Raw genomic sequence first — 19659 nt, forward strand, 5'->3', positions numbered from 1 at the left:
AAATATATAATTTCCATGTAATTTAATTTACTTCTTATTTACTCTCATTTACATTGTAGATTTTCAAAATGAAGCCAAACAATATTAACTGGTAAAACATTTAATTTAGTTCATCTTTATTTACATTCTGGCTTTTATTATCCATTTAAGAAGAAACAAGTAGTAACTAGGTTATGTACAATGATTGTCTGGAGATTTCTGGCTATATTCTTTAAAATATTTGTATTTTGATAATTCATGGCACATGTCTATGACGTGCAACAACTTCCGCCACCTACGTCATCGCTGTCAGTAATCATGGCGGCGTCCTGTATGCGAACCGTGGTCTCCGTTTTTGGAAAATGTGGGAATTGCAGCTCGAGTATTAACACTGTTACGTCGCAATTAAGCCGACAGGTAAAATGTGATTTTTACTTTGATAAACTGACAAGTTGTGCATGTAAAATAAACGTGAACTCGTAGGACGTGACTGGCAAAGCTCACGCACTGACGTCCTTGAGTTAGCATCCTCTTGCAGCTTCCGTTAGCCGAAACTGGCTTGACAATTATTAGGAATTAAAGTCAACCAACGCTGCTTTTAGCTTTATCGTGATGTGATAGACTTTTGGATATCTTAACTCAAATTAGTGAGTCCTTAACTAGAGTTCGGCTAGGGTGCTGCTCAAAATATACATCAAATTCGCATATTTTGGCTCACATTACATGTGTCATAATAACTGCACTTTTCCTCCTCTTCAGGTCCTGAGCAGGCAGATATGTGTGAGCTCTGCCCTCCACAGAAAGAACATGGCGTCTGCAGGGCCGGATAAATTCACGGTGGAGTTCATCCAGAAGCAGGTGGAGGAGTATAACATTGGGAAACGCCATCTGGCTAACATGATGGGAGAGGACCCCGAGAACTTCACCCAGGAGGACATAGATGTAAGACGCATTGTGCTTTACGGCAGTCATGCAAGTGATGCTATCTATAGTTTCTTTCTTGTCTTCAGTTTGAGGGATACGTTTTTTAATATCCCCTGATTTTAAATCAACATTATAATCTAAAAGGTCATAAATTGACATGTTTAGTTTGGCTGCTTTGATCAGTTTCTGAAATATTGATATTTGGGTAAGGATGCAAGGGAAAGATATTATAAAATGCAAAACAAATATATAAAAAATAACAAATAAATAGCAGAGCGTGAGATCTCTTATTCCTCTGTGCCATAGAGCTGCATTGTTGTCTATTAATAACACATCAATGAGCCTCACTGTTGTTGACTACAGGTTATATAAGGCAAGAACAATTACACATTTTAATAAGAAATATTCTGTTTTTATGGTCACATGATTGATTTTGTCTTGTTACTGTTGTATTAGAAGTTCGAGGCAGAGTTTAAAATCCACAAGCAGTTAAAGCTTTTTAAACATCTTTCAGGCTGGAGCGCTGTTCTGTGTGTTAAAGCTCTGTGGTCTCTTCACATCATCATCATCGTTAGCGAGCGGCGCTCCTCCAGCAGCAGGCAGGTGCGGCCACCTCTGGCTAATCCGCTGCATCAGGGATATTAGCAACGCCCATAAACACACGGCCACATGCATATTCCACATTTTGGTAATACATTAGCCCTCACTGCTCCAGCCATTTAGCTTGATTTCCCACTCTCCCTCCCCCGGTCCCCAGTGTCCCTCACAAATAATGAAGAGAGCTGTTGGCGCCAAGCTGTGAAAGCCGAAGTGACGGCGAGCAGCCCGCACTCAGACATGTGGAGGGAAAGGGGAACATTTTGGGAGGACTGGGGCGGTGCGGAGAGGCACCTGATGAATCCCGTCGTCCAGACGGAGATAAAGAGGAAACGGACCCTTAAATAGTTTTAATGACTGATTTATATTATAAATTAATTATTATTATGCATTTGAAAGATTAGTGCACAATGAAACTACTCGTGAGCTATCGTCTATAAAATGTCAGACGAGAAATAAAAACAAAATAAATGTCTGAACTTTACAGGAAACACTTTGTTTCAGCCCAAAATGTTAAATTGAGCTTTAAAACAATTAATTAATAGAAATTGAAAGAAAGAAAAGTGGATTTGTCGGAGACGGTTTAGCTGATTCTTCTGGCTTGTTGAAAAATGTAGCGTGATTGATTTCACCATGTTGTTGAAATTTGTAAGTAATCCGACACCCTCCTGCGACGTGGCGCTGCTCGGGTGGCGTTGGGCTCTTTCTTCCTCTGTCACTCTGTCTTCGCCCCTCGGGGATCTCTGCCATCTTGTGCTGAGGCTCACGGGACACACAGGTGTGTCTTCATCTGTTCCCTGCTTCTCTCTGCCTGTCTTTCCCTTTTTGTACCCTTTAACTTCTCTTCCTCTTCCCGTGTCTCACACCTTTACACACACACACACACACACACACTTCTCTCGACCACATTTTTCTTCCTGCTCTCCGTCGTTTTGACAACCTTAAAGGCAGCAACCTGCTCCCCCCGTGCAGCACCTGCTGCCTCACTAATTGAGCAGCAAGAGGAGTGGAGAGAGATGGAGGAAGAGAGAGATGAACAGACTGTCTTGACGAGTGTGGCGGGGCCAGCACACTTTCTGTCTCCCTCACACACACACACACACACACTTGCAGTGCCATCTGTAGCCCTGCTAATAACAGACACACACACGGAGCAGAGGATGAACTTGGAGTGAACTGTTGGACGTCCATAGTGTCCTCTGCTCACTGTCAACCCGGCCAGAAAGTTGTGCCTTTTTCTGCTGCTTTTCTCCTCTAACTCTGCAGCAACACTTCCCTTGAACCCGCAGCAGCTTGCGCGTCTTGTTCTGTCACTTTCACTGCCGTCCGTTGGCGTGACCTCCGTTGTTTCCGACGTGTCGGCGTTGTCGTGATCTGCCATCGACGCATCTCTCAAACTGCCATTTTCTTTTCCTGTTTATTCATTCGTTTCTCTTGTCTCCCCAACAGAGCAGCGTAGCCTACCTGTTCCCCTCCGGCCTGTTTGAGAAGAAAGCCCGTCCCATCATGAAGGTATGCGGGTAGAACGCTTCCCAGCACGTGTGTGGCATTAAAGATTAAAGGTTGTAAATTCTTATATGACTATAAACGTTACTTTTATCGGTTGGTGTGACATTTGGGGACTTTTCTTTCCATCATGTCGTTTTCAGTCGCTTCCATAATAAAACTAGGGGAGGAAATATCCCTGCTCTGAACGTATGTCCACACAGACGACCACACAGCGCATTCAGCGGTTACATGTAGAGGATTTTAAGGGGTCATAAGCTGAACTGGCCTCAGGCTGAATGTTAACTGCCATCCTTGAGGAAACAACATAACACACAGTTTATGTTGCAGCTCATAAACATTCATTTGGACGGCAGAAATGTGTAGAACGAGAACACGTTGAGGGTATGGAGGCGCTGAAGACGCCACAGGGAGGTGGCGATAGGGAGGCTTACAGGATACACTTCCTAGATGCCCTCATTCCCAATGGGATGAATAAAAAGATTTAATTAGCTCTTTTTTTTTTATATGGAGAGTTTTTATTATCGTTTGCACCTCCTTAAAATGCCATTAAGAGCCATAAAGATGTATTTAAGACGAGAGTTGTGATGGTATTACAGAAAGCTAATATTGCTGTTGTAAGTAGGAACTACTTTATCTTAATGAATAATATTTTTGCCAATATTTGCTGTGACTAACATAAAGGAACATGTCTCAGTGGGACGTGCTGACCTGAAATAATACTGGAATATATCTTTTCATGCTGAAGGAGAGAATAATATTTTAGCTTATTCTCTCTAGATAATAATAATATAATATAATCCTGCGTGTTCTGGCTTCACACAAAATCTCCTCTGTTTTCATTTCCAGCATCCAGATGAAATATTTCCGAAACAGAGAGGTATGTAATCTGCGTTTATTATTATTATTATTATTATTATTATTATTATTATTATTCTATTTAAACTGATTGCCTGTCTTATTATTATATATGTATTTATTATATTTAAACTGATTGTCTGTCTTATTATTATATATGTATTTATTATATTTAAACTGATTGTCTGTCTTATTATTATATATTTATTTATTATATTTAAACTGATTGTCTGTCTTATTATTATATATTTATTTATTATATTTTAAATGATTCTCTTTCTTGTCTTAGTATTATTATTATTATTATTATTATTATTATTATTATTATTATTATTATTATTATTATTATTATTATTATATATTTAAACTGATTGTCTGTCTTGTCTTGAAGCTGCCCAGTGGGGGCCGGACGGGCGGCCGTTCCACTTCCTGTTTTACACCGGCAAACAGTCCTACTACTCCCTGATGCATGTGAGTACTGCAGGCAGCCGCTGAAGGAAACACAAAGCAGCACTGTCAGGTTTCTGTGTGAGGTGGAGGTAAATCTTCATCCAGCTCAAGCCTCTAGTTCTTCCTCACCTGCCCTCCCCCTAGTTCTTCCTCACCTGCCCTCCCCCTGCCTCCTGCACCCCCGGGTCATATCCTATTCAGTCAGAGTGAGTTGAGAGAAGGCTGTGCTGTCCCCGAGGAGAGGCAACGTCAGATCCTCTTTTCCACTCAGAGAGCTACAGCTGAATAGAGCCGGAGTGAAAGAGAGGTGGGAGATTAGAGGAAGGTGAGGGAGGGGGGAGGGGGGGAGACGTCAAAGGAAGTCCGGTTTAAAAGGAGATTCTCTGAGGAATCGTTGCGTCTCCGTGCTCCAGAGGACGGGAGCAGCGAGCTCAAGTTTATTCAGAAATCAGGCAGCATCAATGTTATGTTTTTAAACACATCGGCAGACATGTTTGTTTCTGCTCCATATTTGAGAACATGTTATTATTATTATTGTGATCAATGCGCATGCTGAGCGGACGTGTTACAGTTGCATGAATGAATAAATGACATTAGAAGCCAATCAAATAAAAGAGGAAATAAGAACTCCTGATTGTGTTTTTAATATTAAAACATGTCTGTCGTCCCTTTTCAACATTAATACATGTTTAATTTAGCTATTTGTACGTATAAATGTTAAGCTAGGAAGCATAAGAAACCTCTGAACTCCCATGTTGTAAGTGTTAAACGCAGCGTTGAGGTGTTGGGTGAGGTGCAGGAGAAGAAACAATGTGCACGGTTTGTGTGTCCGGGTTCAAAATCGTGTTTGAGGTGTGGCACGTCTGGCTTGTCAGGCTTTGTCCCGCCACGGGGAGCGACTCCTCCGTGGGGATTTGGGGGGGGGGGGAGGCGGGATGGGGCAGAGCGGGTCGTTGAAGGGAGGAGGAGAGGGGGGGGAGCTGCTGCTGCTGCTGCTGCTACACCATTCACACTGCTGCTTACCTCGTCCTCCATCTTCCTCTATCTCCACCTCAACTGTTCCCTTCCTGTCTGCCGCTGACCTTGTGCAAAGACGTTTCACAGAAGAGAGGCGTGTGTCTCTAAAACAAGAGAGTGGGGGTGTGATCTCTGAATATCGGTCCAAGCTCACACTTCTTCCACACGTGCACACCGTTGTGCCCTGCAGCCGCACTCTGCACCCCCTGCTGTTGGTTTAAATAGGTACGTCAGACATGTCTGAGAGCTGTCCCTCGCTCCCTTTATCCTCTTCTTCCCATCTTGTATCCTTTTCCACACACACACACACACACACACACACACACACACACACACACACACACACACACACACACACACACACACACACAACTCAGGAGTGTTTCCAGGAGGGGGCAGTGGCGTGTAAAGCAGCCTTCCTGGTCGGCTGCTCTCCTCTGGCTGTTGTTGGGCTCAGCCAGCGTGGCACATTAACCTGCTCGCTGCTCCACTGAGCCCTTTATGGCCTGAACCCCGGGGAACCTGAAAACACACCTTCCCCCTTCACCCCCACCCCGTCTTCACCAGTGGATACCCTAACCGGCAGCTCTGTCGTTGACCTTTGGTTAAATGTATAGCTTTAGCCTTAAAGGTGAAAGACGTGGGGCTGTCGGCGACCTCCACTGACGCTGCAGAGACTCTTTCATCGGGACAACCCATGCACGTTACTCCTCGCCATTGTTGGTCCCAGTGTCTGCAAACGTGTAGCGCGAGCTCCCCTCCTCTGGTTTTCTATTATGCTTTTCTTCTCTTTTGTTTTTCCAAAGAAAATAGTTTAGTGCTTGATATTCGCGTCCCCCTCCCCCCCCCCCCCCCCGCTGCTCCCGTGGCCCTCCGTCGCCGGTCGGAGTGGCAGCGGATTAGGCACACTCTATCGAGAAGGAATTAAACAAACATCTGGTGAATAATTGACGGGGAAATTAGTTCTCACCCAGGCACCGGGGGTGGGGGTGTCTGCCTCGGGGACGTGACCGGCGTGCCCACCCTCTCCCCGTCTGTCTGCGCTCATCGCCGTGACACACTCCCCCTGGGGTTCTTCCTAATGCGAGAGTGATCTAATGACGAGCGAGCCCCCAAACTGTCCTGTCATTTCTTTAGTTTCACTTCCAGCTTCGCTTCAGGCTCGATACAGAAACACGTGTCTGACTCAAGTCAGCACTTCATGTTGTTATTGTGTCATAAAGTCACATGTTGTGCGTTCGACCAATAACACACTGACATAAAACTACTTCCTGTACAAAGGAGCTCATGCAGAACTTTACATGAGGAACATGAATGTTTCCCGCTCACTTGGACGTATCAGCAGGAATACTGATTAAACAACACGTCTTGCATCATCTGACCACCAGAACATCTCAGTACAGTACACGTGGTCACGCCTCGTACCGTCGTCCTAAATCTAATGTATCCCACCAGAGAAGGCCACACATGAAGGCTTTCCACCACACATGATGCCAATCTCGACCCGTGTGTGGGCTTCTCGCTCTGCACGGCAGCTCCTGCCCCTGGTGCGCACCCCCACCTATGTTAACCTCTGCGGGGATGTGGGAGTCTGCCGTTTGGTGCTGTGAACGTGTCATCCTGAATGTTTTGTTCTTGGTGCATTTTACAGGAAATGTACGGCAAAATTCTGGAAATAGAGAAGCACCAAGATCGCCTGAGATCCAAGGGACTCTTCTCCCAGGACGTCAAGCGGATGTAAGTGCATGAACACTGTCAGTCGGTATGTTCCGGATGTTTTGGTGACATCTCTTAACTCATTGTGATGAAAGCTCACGTACTGGGAGCTTTGCCACCAGAGAAACCTCGTGACATGTAACCAGATGTGTGCTCCTCGGCTCTTCATTGTTGATTTTTGGTCAAATTCGGTGCGTCTGTCTCCATCAGCTCTCTGGGCACGAGCAGGTGGCTCACAAGGGAGGAACTGGAGACGTTGCTCGTCGAGGCCATCGGACCTAATAATGTAAGAGCTGTCGTTTATTTCTTCTCTTCCAGTGACACGCAGCCGGTTTAGACTTTTTCTGTTGTGTCCTTCAGTACGATCGCTTCATCCAGCTGATGGAGCGCCTGCTGTCGTTGCCCTACTGCGCCACGGAGGAGAAGTTTGTCCTGAGTTACCGCCGGCAAATTGAGGCCCAGTCCAGCAAGCAAACGATGCCGACGCTGCAGCATGACGACAGGGGCGTGGCCTATCGAAACGCCGACGGTAGATACAAATTCTAATGGACAAACCAGATGAGATGTTTACATTTGATAGGTGTGTGAAGGAATAATATCTGATGCAGATAAAGGTGAGCTTCCTCCTCAGGTCGGAGGAAGTCGTCCAACGCCTCTGTGGTTCTTCGAGACTGCGGCTCCGGACGCACCACCGTCAACGGCAAAGACTTCTTGCTGTACTTCCCGGTGCTACAAGACAGGTAGGAGCGCTGTGAGTGTTTCCACCACTTCCCCCCCCTTTTTTATATACGGACATCTTTCCTTAAAATGCGAGAAGACGTGATGCGTTTCACTTCAGAAATATAAATAAATTAAAAAGCAGCTTTTTCACTCTTCACAGCATCGCCTCGCTTTCTTATTTATCTCCTTGTAGTCAGTTAATTACACAGTTGAGTGAGTGTGTGTGTGTGTGTGTGTGTGTGTGTGTGTGTCAGTGTGTGTGTGTGTGTGTGTGTGTGTGTGTTGTGTGTGAGGTGAGGCTAGTGTGAATGTCCAGAGCTGGTGTTGTCACGCAGTGTGGGGACGGGCTGTAATTGGAGCAGAGAGGTGACAATTGACTTTGTCAGCAGCCATAGGCCATTCAGCCCGAGACGCCATCCAGAACTCAGACACTTTCTTTTCTCACACACACACACACACACACACACACACACTTATCCTTTTCCTGCTGAGTCAGAAGTTACTCTGAGATTGTAAAAGAAAGCTTTCCACAGAGCCGGGATCCTCTGTGCTTGTCGAGAAGTCATCCAACCACACATTAAATGAGCTAAGCCTCTGCCGTTGATACCACTATCTGTTAAGTAGCTCTGCCCGTCCACCGCTTCATCCTTTCACTCCTTTTTTTATTATCGCCTGGTCATTTTCTCCTTTCCTCAGAGAGCAGCTGATGTTCCCGCTTCAGTTCACCAGCATGCTGGGACGCTTCGACCTGGAGTGCACCGTGAGTGGCGGCGGGCGGTCCGGCCAGGCGGGGGCGCTGCGGCTCGCCGTGTCGCGCGCCCTGCTCGGCTTCGTGTCTGAGGGGGAGATGGAAAACATGAGACAAGGTGGGTCGTCGTGGTTTAGATCTCTTCTTTGTGCTCATTTAATGTTTCGAGATGAAAACCGTGCACATTGACTGTGCCTTTGTCCTTTCGTTTCCAGCTGGTCTGCTGACCCCCGACCCGAGAGTGAGGGAGAGGAAGAAGCCGGGTCAAGAGGGAGCACGAAGGAAATTCACCTGGACGAAACGCTGAGGAGGATCTCCTCCCCTGAACTCAAATATGAAACATTCAGACTGACTTCTGCTGATGATGTTCCCCCCCAGATGAACCGACTCCTCGTCTGTTTCCCATCGGCCGCGTCGCTTCATTTACCCGTCGTCTATTTGAGCTCTAGAAAGAAAAGACTCTCGCAGGCGGCCATATCTCAATGTGCAGCCCTGACTTAACAAGCTGCAGTGAGCCTCTTCAGGCACCAGGTGGAAGTGTGTGTCAAGGAATAAATGAAAAGGATGAATATGTTTACCAATATATTAAACAATAAATAAGGGTTTTCATTCAAAGAAACATGTTTTCTTTGTTTTGTTGCTTGTAAATACTGGAGTTTAAACATTGTTTGACGTTTTCTACACATTTTCATTTGGTCTGATAATAATGTGCAGATGTTTGGAATGTGTGCCTGATAAATAAAATTGATGATTTTTAATTGTGAAATAATAATTCATTAGATTTCTGATACATTTATTGTCCGTTACTGAAACATCCAAACCTGCAGATGAACATTTTCCTCTTCATGTTCTGACCAGCTTCAGCCAGAAGATGTCGCCAGATGCCCGGATGTTGCGCAGGTGTTCCTGTTGACTGTAGTTCTTTATCATGAGGTCATCAATCAGATGGATGCTGATTAATAAGTGACAAGGGTCCGTGCAGTCTGCTTCAAACTAAGAAACATAAAACGATCCGACGATTCGTTTTTATTTTATTTAATTTTTTATGAAATTGTGTAAAGTGTTAAATATAACCCTGCACGTGTCTTATTGTGGATATTGGCCCATGATGTATACTGCGACAGGTGCAATGTCTACCTGTAATCAGTGTATTGTGATCGGGAGGCGGGGGCTGGGGGGGTGTGATGGAGGGGTGGAGTGCTCTCCCATTGGGTGACCGCCCAGACAGGCGTACTAGACAGATTCACTACCGCTACCGGAATACAGAAATCAGTGTACGGGTGAGCCTCAGCAGCTTACCTGTCCTCCATTTCTCATCCCAATTGGAGGTGAAGTAGCGGCTAGAATAGCGTCACTTGTTGTGTCTTCTGCTCCAATGGAGGCAGCGGTACTGACCCACGCGATGATGCCGGAGGTGGACTGCAACAGCAACACCCTGGACGCCGAGCTGGAGGTGAAGAAGCTGCAGCAGCTGGTCCGGAAGCTGGAGCGGCAGAACCAGCAGCTGAGGACCCGCGCGAGTAGCTGTTCGGGCGGCCCGCATGTGCTGCCTCCATCCTCGGCGTGCGTGCAAGGCAGCGCCGGAGGATTCTGCCTCCCCAGCCCGGTGCACACCCTGCAGTGTCAGTCGTCTTTGGGGTCATTCGCGCCCCCGGAGGAGACTTTCGACTATTTCCACCCGCACTCCGGCGGGGATGGAGCCGCTGCTGCGGGGGAGGACGGATCCGAGCCGTCGGTTCTGGACGAGCTGGAACTTTTGGATTTTGATTCTCTGTGCTGCTCAGACGAGTCTGATGAAACATGGTAACTGTTTGTGCAACCATGTGTTGCTTGTGTAGTGGTGACTCTGCATGTGTGATTGAGACGCTTCTGCTAATTGCACCTGAGCCTCATTGTGTCTGGATGCGTCCTGGAGACGAACCGTGTGGTGAAGTAGCTGCGGGGGGGGAGGCCACTTGTTATCAGGCCTGTCTGTCAATGGCTGCACCAAGCTGCCATTCCCCCTCCGTGATGGAGACACATTCATATCAGAATCCCGTTAGCTGGGTGATGGTGCCACACAGGAATCAACACTTAAACCCTGAAAGTGTTAAAACATCCATTTCCATGAGAGGGTGTGACTGTTCTGCTTAAATGTATTCCAAAACCCTACAACGTCATTAATTGTCATATTCCAATTAAAAAGAGATATTTGAGGTTGTTGCAAAGAGACCACATCACAAGCAGGAACTCACACTTTGCTGATTTAAATGCAAACAGAGTAACAGGAAGTGAACACTTGGCAGTGTTTTCATTAGGAACCCATTGATTTTTCTTTTAGAGGCGGCATTAAAGTCCTCCTGCATCTCAAAGGGAGGTGAATGAATAAACTCCAAAATCAGTAAGAATATTGATACACCCTCGTTGTGTGTAGGAACAGGAGCTGAGGTGTGTGTGTGTGTGTGTGTCTCCTCCATGGCTCACCTGATGTCAGTGAAGGTTTTTAATCTATAATTCAGCTCCCTCCGTGTTGCCCGCAGAGCAACATCATGGAGAAGGAGCTCAGGGCTGTCAGAATAATCTGATCCACTCCGTTTGAACCGAGCGGCTTCACTTCCTCCAATCTGAAAAGCTTAAGCATCACCTTAAGCCACGAGGAAAGATGTTTCCTCCTCTGGATCTGACTCTGTTACTTTGTGATTGTTCCCGATGAGGATGTACTGTACTGTAAAGATGCGCTGTCTTTGTATTTAGTGCTGTTTATATAGTATGCATGGTAAACATCTCTCTCTCTCTCTCTCTCTCTCTCCAGGTTGTACGTGTCATCAAAAGCCGGCGAGTCCACAGATGACTCCCTCACAACTCTGCAGTGGTGCCGGCAGGTGCTCGACTGTCCCAAATCTGAGGTGGAGGCCGCCAGGAGATCCCTGTCCCTCCGACTGGAACAAGGTACAAGAGGAAGGAAATGGGTGTTGCACAGCTGAAGAGATGACAGACTGTTGGTGTTTACTGAGAAGGTTTCTCTTCTAGACTAATCTCACTATTGGCAAAAGCCTCAATTGACCATAATGCAATGCAAATGCAGAGTGTTCCCACGAGTCTTGGTGTCTGCCTGAAGTTCAGTCTCCGTCGGGGGGGCTACACATCTCAGGTTTGCCCCTGTTCCTTGAAGAAGAAGCATTAAAGGAGTGTTTTATGGTTGAGACTTGCACGTCATCGTAAACCTTGTGGGCGTCATTAGATGTGTCTGTTCAGGGGGTTTCATTTGTTTCCCTTGTGTATCGCTCGGTCTTTTTTATTTTCTATACGTTTGTTTTGCGTAAGACGTTTTACTCGCCCAGACAGCCGCTTAGTTTGCAGGATGCTGCTCTGCTCCAGGCTATTTTAAACTGATGTACACAGCTTTCAGGCGTCTTGCCAACAAACACTGACACGACACAGATCTTTGCCAGGAAGAAGTGCTAAATAGTTTCTCGTCTAGACTTTACAGCGAGGTGCTCTCGCTGACTTGTGTAGGAGGCCGTCTGGCACCACGACTAATGTAATGTTCTGTTTGCAGTGGAAGTGATGAAACAGAATGGCACTGTGAGCAAATTAAAGGTGTCAAAATGAAGTTATCATGACCACACGATTGTCTATTGAACAAACCTTTAGTTTGGTTTACTGCTCCGTGCTGAGCTTCTCTTTGTTTTCAAACTTTCTAAGTTTAGTGAATCTGTGGGCGGCTTTTAGTCAACATTTGCATACAGAACTCCGTGTTGGGAGTAGTTGTAGGCGTTGAATCAAACCACCCAGTCTTGCACTGCTATACCATTGTCTGACTCACAAGGGACAGTTTGCTTTCTCAAAAAGATTTAAATTAATGCAGCAAAACGGGAGAAAACTTCTTCTTCCTTTACAAAACATGGCGTCTACATTAGCAACTGGCGCTCTGACGGTTCAGAGGTGTTATGAGGCTAATGTAGCCTGAAGCAGAGACGAAGATCAGTGCCCAGGTTGAGGTTGGATCACCTTCATCACTTCACTCAGCAGGACGGTAGACTCGACTCTAATCTGTCCACGCTTTGTGGCGTTAAGCAGATCAGGCCCGGGTCACCTGACCTGTGTGGCTGCAGAGCTTCCTTAAAAATATACCAGCCGTCAAGGTTACAGCAACAGATACCGGTGTTCAGTCTGTGTGTTGGTTTGTGTTCGCTGCTGTCAATCCAGATTTGTGTGTGTGTGTGTTTGTGGAGGCGACAGCTCCCTCAGCTGAAGATGCATCTTAGCACCCTGACGGCGTTTAATGAGGAGCTGGTGCTTGACTCACCTGCGTGGGCAGCGTCTGTGTGAAGCTGCTTCGCCACACTTTCCAAATAAAGTCATTATCTGCAGTATTTCTCTTTAAAGTGATGCTGCACTGTTCTTTTGACTGTTCATGAGCACATTTACTGACGAACGTCTGGCTCTCGGTTCATCCCAACGGTGCTGGACGTGGAGGTTAGTGCTCTCTGCAGGGAGGGAACCTTGCCAGTGTCGGCCGTGCACTGTCGTCATTGTGTCGTCTGATGTCCACACTCGGTATCTTGATATTAAAGACACAGAAAACCACAAACTCGGGTCATGATTTCTGGAGAGAGACATTGCTGTTGAGTTTTTCAAATGTATTGTTTTGACGCTTCCAGCTCCACGAGCTGAGCGCCATGTGGTGAAGTTGCAGCAGCTGTGCAGCGAGTTGCATCAGAGGTGATGAGCCTCCTGCCTGCTTCACTGTGAGCGGAGGGAGGAATCCTCCCACCAGCTCGGCCATGCTCTCTCTCTCTCTCTCCCTCCGCCTCAGGTCTGAGCACTGTGAAAATGGAGAGCTGTTGCCATGGAAACCGTTTACATGAAAGGGATGCACACACACACACACACACACACACACACACACACATACACACCTCCTTCATAGCTTTAAGTGGCTTGTGTTCACATTGACAGGTAACTGAGATAAATCCTCTTCCTGCATCTTTGGGATGATAAAACACACACACACACACACACACACACACACAGCTACTATTCATAGATGTGGAAACATTTTGGCTGGTTTGAATATCTTGGGAATAAAGATGAATAACAGTGTTTAGTCTGAGACGCTCAGCACCAGGTACAGCTGGTGTGTGTGTGTGTGTGTGTGTGTGTGTGTGTGTGTGTGTGTGTGTGTGTGTGTGTGTGTGTGTGTGTGTGTGTGTGTGTGTGAACGGCTCTGTTGTGTTGAATACAGCTTTGTCCTTTTGTGCTGAGCACGTGTGGAGCTGTTGAACAGAGCAGTTAGTGACAGTCACAGCGCTGGTGAGGTAACCGCTGCACAGTACTGCTCTCTCTTCAAAGAGGCGTTGTGTGTGTGTGTGTGTGTGTGTGTGTATTGTTGTTGTTAAAGCCAGTTCAAGCTTTGATGCTTTGAGGTGAGAGGGTTTTTTGGGGGCTTATTTTTAAGAAAGTTGTTCATATTCTGCATAAAGGAGCAGAAGTTGTAATAATTCATGTGTTTATCTTTCAGTGTCCATTAACACGTTCATTATGAAGCTGTTATACATGTTGTTGTTCAGTGGGAGACGACATTTTCTTTGTGACAAGAAGCAAGGTGGTTTATGGGAAGTGTAGTCTTAATACTGAGACGCACACTTTAGATGCGAAAGTAACACCTGAAATCTAACAACTGAACGACCACCATCAGCAAAATGCCCCCAAAAAACACAATGATTTTGAAGAACGGTGTTCGTCCCTGCAGTAGAGGGACTTGTGTGATCTTTTAGGACTACACCGTCTCATGATTGAACTCTTTGTACGAAGCGTAACTTTAAATGTACTTTAACAGGTGTGTCTCAGTGACTGGGTACCGTTTCTGTATGTAACACACACTGCTTGATGTACAAATGTTTTTAAAGCGATGATACATTTTGTGATTTAATATCCCCTTTCTTGTTTGTCCTCCTGCACACCTCCCTCCTTCAGTCTCCAGGTGGCGTAGCTGCCTGTCCACCCCCTCTCCCACCTCGTCCCCCGGCACTCCTCTGAGCCGAGTGTCCGCACTCACTTCTTCCCCTTCAGCCAAACCCTGCTCCACTCCCCAGTCGTCCGACAGACATGGTAACTCAAAACCTTTTTTTTTAGCACTAGGGCAGCTTTGACAAACATTTCTATATTAAACGTACATTTCTCTCTTTAGTTCCATCCCTCCCCTCTCCGCTCCACCCCATCCTTCACCGGACGCTGAGTCCTGTCGGGAAGGATCTGTCTCCTGCATCTGAGAGGACTCCCACGTTCTTCCCAGCGCACCGCAGTAAGCCTCAGCTTCTTACACACGCGGCTTACTTCCTGCTCTCCCTGCCTCGCACTGCATGCAACAGAACATCAAACTGAATGCTATATGCTTATCATCGGAATATTAATGCGCAGGTAAAGACGCCGAGTATAGAACTGGGTCAGCCGCAAGCTTTGTGTTCTCGTGTAAGACAATACACTTCCGCTGCAGCTTCAGTCGCAGTAATAAAACCATGCCACCGCCTTTTGTGCATTATTCGTGATGGAAAGAAATAATGTTCCAGACACAGCAGAGGGTAACGCTGCAGGGAGCGCGAGAGGCCACGTTGGAGTACTGTTCAGTGTTTATGCAGAAAGCGCCACAGGGGCTCACTGGTGGCTTTTCAGCCCACGGCTCAATTCCATGATTGTGCTCGTCCAGAACAATAAGAGTCGCTTGTCTCTATCTGCCCCGTGCGTTAGAAATACTGCACCCACACGCCTGTAGAGACTTTCAAGTGAACTACCATTAGAGTAAGTGAGAAGATATGTCAGATGTGGGAGTAACGGACTCGTAATGGCTGCAGGAAACTTGGCCTGAGTGACACGCATCAGAGCAAAGTGTGACAGAAGTAATTAGAAGAACACTAATGATGGGAAGGGCAGTCATCAGGAATATGATTAACCGGGGAGAGGTTGGTGTAACCTCTGTGATGATATGTCTGCCTCACTGGTGCTTAATAGACTCTAAATCTAAAGCCGAGTATCGGCCTCCATTAGTTTGGATCCTTCATCTTTATGCGGAGGACACTCCGAAGGCTCGAGGGCTTTTCTCATTACCGAGCGACAAAAACTGAACGTCGTTGAGCTGCAGCGACGGTCCCGTTTGTTTAGCACCGTGTCAGACGGGAGCTGGAGAGGTGCGACGAGAACGAGTCAAACTGTTTCTCACGCTGGTTTTCTTTCTGCTAGAAGGCCGCGGCCTCCGGCGCTCCGGCCTCAGTCCCCAGTCATCCATCGACAGTGACCTCGGATCTTCAGAGGTGGAGGACGACTCCATCTCTCTGGGATACAAACTGCAAGACCTCACCGACGTCCAGGTCATGGCCCGACTGCAGGAGGAGAGTAAGTTATTGACTCGCACAGCGCGAAGCAGTGCAGACGCTTGGGGGGGGGGGGAAAGGTGTATGAATCTGATTCGTGACAGACACAAGGTTCAGGCTCGTGAGGCGCATTTAGAAAGCGGACAAGTGTGAAATGTAAGATGGAAGAAAAATAAGTGTTTTGTGTGCGTGTGTGTAAACTGGCACACGTCTGGACCCACTGTGAATGTAGCATCAGAGTTAAAATATTCCATATTGGGGAAAATGTATTTCTTGTTCAGAGTTGTTGTTGTTTGTGTGTCGTTGTGTGTTAATGACCATCTGTCTGTTGTTCCCTCCTTTAATATTTAACATATGGCACCAGATCTCAGAGCTCATCGCTACTTCAGCTTCATTAACCCCAGGAGGTGATGATTGTGTTGTGTTGTGTGTTGTGTGTTGTGTGTTTGTGTTACACGCTGGTCCTCACATCTCGCTCCCCCAGGTCTAAGGCAGGACTACGCCAGCACATCATCCGTCCTGGCCAACCGCCGCAGCCAGAGCTTCACCTTCCAGCTCAGCCAGCTCAGCGCCGGCCCCGACCTGGAGGAGGAAGACGAGGAGGACGACGAAGACTACGGCCTCCTGCCCCCACCGCAGCCGCGCCTCACCCGCCTGCCGCACTCCCACACTTTCTCCAGCATCCGAGACTGGCGAAGAAGCACCAGCTGCCTGTCCACGCCACCTTCCACTCCCTCCACTCCCCCTCACCTCTCCGCTGGCTTCGCCTTTCAACCTCCGCTCCACGCCCAGCCTCAGGGACTGGGCAGCCTCTGCACGGCCGAGCAGCACGGCTTCAGGCCAGGGTCAGGTGAGAAGAGAAGCTTTCAGATGACACACGAGTACTGGGACAACGATATGCAGTTAGCATCGAACCAGAAGTGCAAAAGAAGCAGTAAGGAGTAGATACGTAAGGAGAGCAGATACCAAAGTCTGCAGATTATCTTTCTCTCATTGGAGTGGAGAGAAAAAAGACGGCTTGAGAAAAGTCTCTGAAAGAAGCTTTAAAGATGCACTAATTAATTTTTTTACATGGATCAGATGACTTTCTGGACTTCTGTATTCGTTGGTTGGCGAGAAACACGACTCCAACTGAGCAAGTTTAATTTATACATCTATAAAATACTATAAAATACTCCATATCAGAGCGTCAGGGAGCGTGTCCATCCATGTCCCGGCTCACACGATCACAGAACATTTGAACATTTAGTATTTTCTAGGTATAAAGAAACGTCTCACTTGCTTACTTTGAAATATGCCGGTCATTACTGTCCGTAGTACTAATCAGTTATCTCTTTTGTTTATGTTTCTGTACGTGAAATATTTCTGTTGAATGTGTACGCTGTTGGGCGTATTGTTTTGGGGGAACTTCATCATGGCGTCCAGCCGAATACGAGAGTAAGTCGACATGTTTTCCACTAAAAATGACATTTAAGTCTTCTAACCTCCTACAAATGAAAGATGTTTTATTTGAACGCTAATGTGATTAAACACGTTAATTCATTACTAGTGAATGTGCTTTTTGTTATGATTTTCCTCACTTTGAGATGTATCCCGCCTCCGCTCTCTAATCATGCGTCGACGTCCAGGACTGACCGCCACTGATGTCCTTCCAACTTAATAATAGCTCCGTCTAAGCCTCTTGTACATCCACTCTCAAAGCCTCAGACTGGCGTGAGAGTTTGAAGGGATTAGGGTGAGGAGTGTATATGTGAGTGAGGATATAGGAAGAGGCCGCGCACACTAAACAGTCTAATGTTCGTCGTATTTATTTGTATCTTGAGGCTTTTAGGTCAGTAAGACATTAAAATCTGCCCGAGTGCATCTTTTAACTTCATTTATTTCCGTTTGTGTGTCCGTCTCTGTCAGATATGCTGCGGAGGAGCATGCCTAACCTTGTCAGAGCTCCCAGCATGCCTAGTGTGCCCATTCCAACCAATCCTAGTGCTTCCCTTTGTTTGCTTCGTAACAGCCAGAGTTTTGATTCGTCCAGTGGGCTGGCTCGACTGCAGTCCTCCAGTAAGATACAGATTCTCTTATTTAAAGTGTATTATTATGAAATGCACAGTATCTCATTTAATCTCCCCCCCCCCCCCCCCCCCTCTCCAGTCCCCTCTCCAGGCCAGCTGCAGAACAGAGTCCAGAGCGTCGGGAACTTCTCCTCGATGTCACGGCAGCCGCTGAAGGCCACCGCCTACGTCAGTCCCACCATCAAGGGCTCGGCCGCCATGCCGACCTCCACCAGCCTCCACTGTCTGAACAGCAGCAGCGGGGGAAACAGCGGGGTGGGCAGTGGCATCCCTATGCTCAGTAAACCTCCTGGTGGAGGGGGGACGTCCATTTCCACCCCAAACACGCCCCGCCGCAGCCTGCCCCGCCCCGCCTCTTTTGTCAGCACCCCTAACTCCACCCCCCGCAAGGTGGCCCAATCAGCACGAAGGTAACCCCTTTTTATTCCGTTAAACACTTCTAAGTATCTCCTTATCTGTCCGATCAACTCGTCTTTAACTTTATTATTATCTTCCAGTTTACTGACGCCTCCAAAGAGCTTGTCCACCCTCAGTGCCCTGCGTGACAGCACCTGGAGGGACGGCTGCTACTGACGGGTGAAGTGGTGCTGCAGTGGAACCCCGCTGGCTGGGGTCGCGCTCTACACCTCAACATGAACCTTTTCCTCGGGGACATCCGCGCGGGTTTGACCAAAAAGTAACCTTAACATCTGCATAAATCCTGCATAGAATAGTTTCTATCTGAACTGATCTCTCATGTCATTCATTCAAATTCTATGCAGAATTTGTCCGGGGGAGGCGGGTTGTTCTTTCTGGACATGATTTTACCGACAGCTTGACTTTGGTCCGTGCCAAGAGGGAGTCGTTCCCTGATGCTCTTGTGTGCAATAACCCACTGGCTGTGGGGTGCCAGTAAGACTAACCTGCTAAAGAGGGCTGCCAGTTTTTATGAAATGAGCCTCGCATTACTGTATTTATTTATATATTTATTTTAAAGGACATTTTTAACTAATCAGGTGTTTCCGCTCTGGCAACGCGTGCCAAAGATGCTGCTAAAAATGAATCAGTTCCTGTTGGTTTGGGCACATTTGGTCTAATTTATACAAAACATTAAAGTATGTATTTGTGTACAAAGCTAACTATTAAGTGTGCTCTCTCTATATATATTTATTTATCATTGCATTTTTTGACTGTTTACCATGGCGTCACAACACTGCATATTAACACTTTGGGATTTGTTCTTGTTGCACTTTGTTGAAATCTCTGAACTTATTGATATTTTTATGTTCTGTTTACTAATGTTTGCACTTCCTTTTGCATTTGATCGATATGGATTTCTGGGAAAAGTACTTAGTGAAATGTTTTTTGGGAGATTTCACGGTTATACACGGCATAATGTAGCACCCTGTTTGTAATGTTGTGTTTTTAAATGACTGTCACAAAAACCTGACACTTTTGTTACTGTGATGAACTGAATGAGTGAAACATTTTAATAAAACGCTGAATTAAAAATACCTTTTCCTCATTATTTTATGTTGCAATGTCAACCTGCAACTTCTAACTAACTGCTAAACTACTTTAAATACAAACACAATTTTGACTTTATTTATTTTGTGTTGGTGATGTTTACATGGTCCGTGGGAACAATGGAAGTCTTGTAGCCTCAGTGGAAGACGTGTGGGAGGAACATCTTCTCTGCAGTCACAGCTGGATCACCTGCTTGTGGACCTCGGTGAGCTGCTCCAAG

General features: G+C 46.6%; 2 protein-coding genes across 6 annotated transcripts; both read left to right on the top strand.

Annotated features, from left to right (window-relative positions):
- The first annotated feature begins 258 nt into the window (after positions 1-258).
- On the top strand, positions 259-9273 carry mrps9 (mitochondrial ribosomal protein S9). The gene is made up of 11 exons (XM_029447958.1): positions 259-396; positions 739-921; positions 2950-3012; positions 3856-3886; positions 4256-4335; positions 6983-7068; positions 7258-7333; positions 7408-7576; positions 7679-7787; positions 8464-8633; positions 8731-9273. Exons 1-11 carry the CDS (start codon positions 298-300, stop codon positions 8820-8822), a joined length of 1158 nt encoding a protein of 385 aa, XP_029303818.1. The 5' UTR covers positions 259-297; the 3' UTR covers positions 8823-9273.
- Positions 9274-9743: 470 nt separating this feature from the next.
- LOC115018671 (SLAIN motif-containing protein 1-like) lies at positions 9744-19418 on the top strand. Of its 5 annotated transcripts, none has more exons than XM_029447827.1 (11): positions 9744-10318; positions 11307-11443; positions 14474-14608; positions 14688-14801; positions 15734-15886; positions 16229-16271; positions 16349-16714; positions 17290-17301; positions 17876-17922; positions 18013-18343; positions 18431-19418. In XM_029447827.1, exons 1-11 carry the CDS (start codon positions 9891-9893, stop codon positions 18504-18506), a joined length of 1842 nt encoding a protein of 613 aa, XP_029303687.1. In that variant the 5' UTR covers positions 9744-9890; the 3' UTR covers positions 18507-19418. The 5 variants fall into 5 exon arrangements, 4 of the variants coding, with proteins under 4 accessions (XP_029303687.1, XP_029303696.1, XP_029303665.1 ...); XR_003833409.1 differs by lacking the exon at positions 16229-16271 and having other exon boundaries at positions 9748-10318; positions 17773-17922; positions 18431-18609; positions 18695-19418; XM_029447836.1 differs by lacking the exon at positions 17290-17301 and having other exon boundaries at positions 9745-10318.
- Positions 19419-19659: the final 241 nt, after the last annotated feature.

This window comes from Cottoperca gobio, chromosome 2 (assembly GCF_900634415.1).
Source record: "Cottoperca gobio chromosome 2, fCotGob3.1, whole genome shotgun sequence".
Taxonomy (NCBI): domain Eukaryota; kingdom Metazoa; phylum Chordata; class Actinopteri; order Perciformes; family Bovichtidae; genus Cottoperca; species Cottoperca gobio.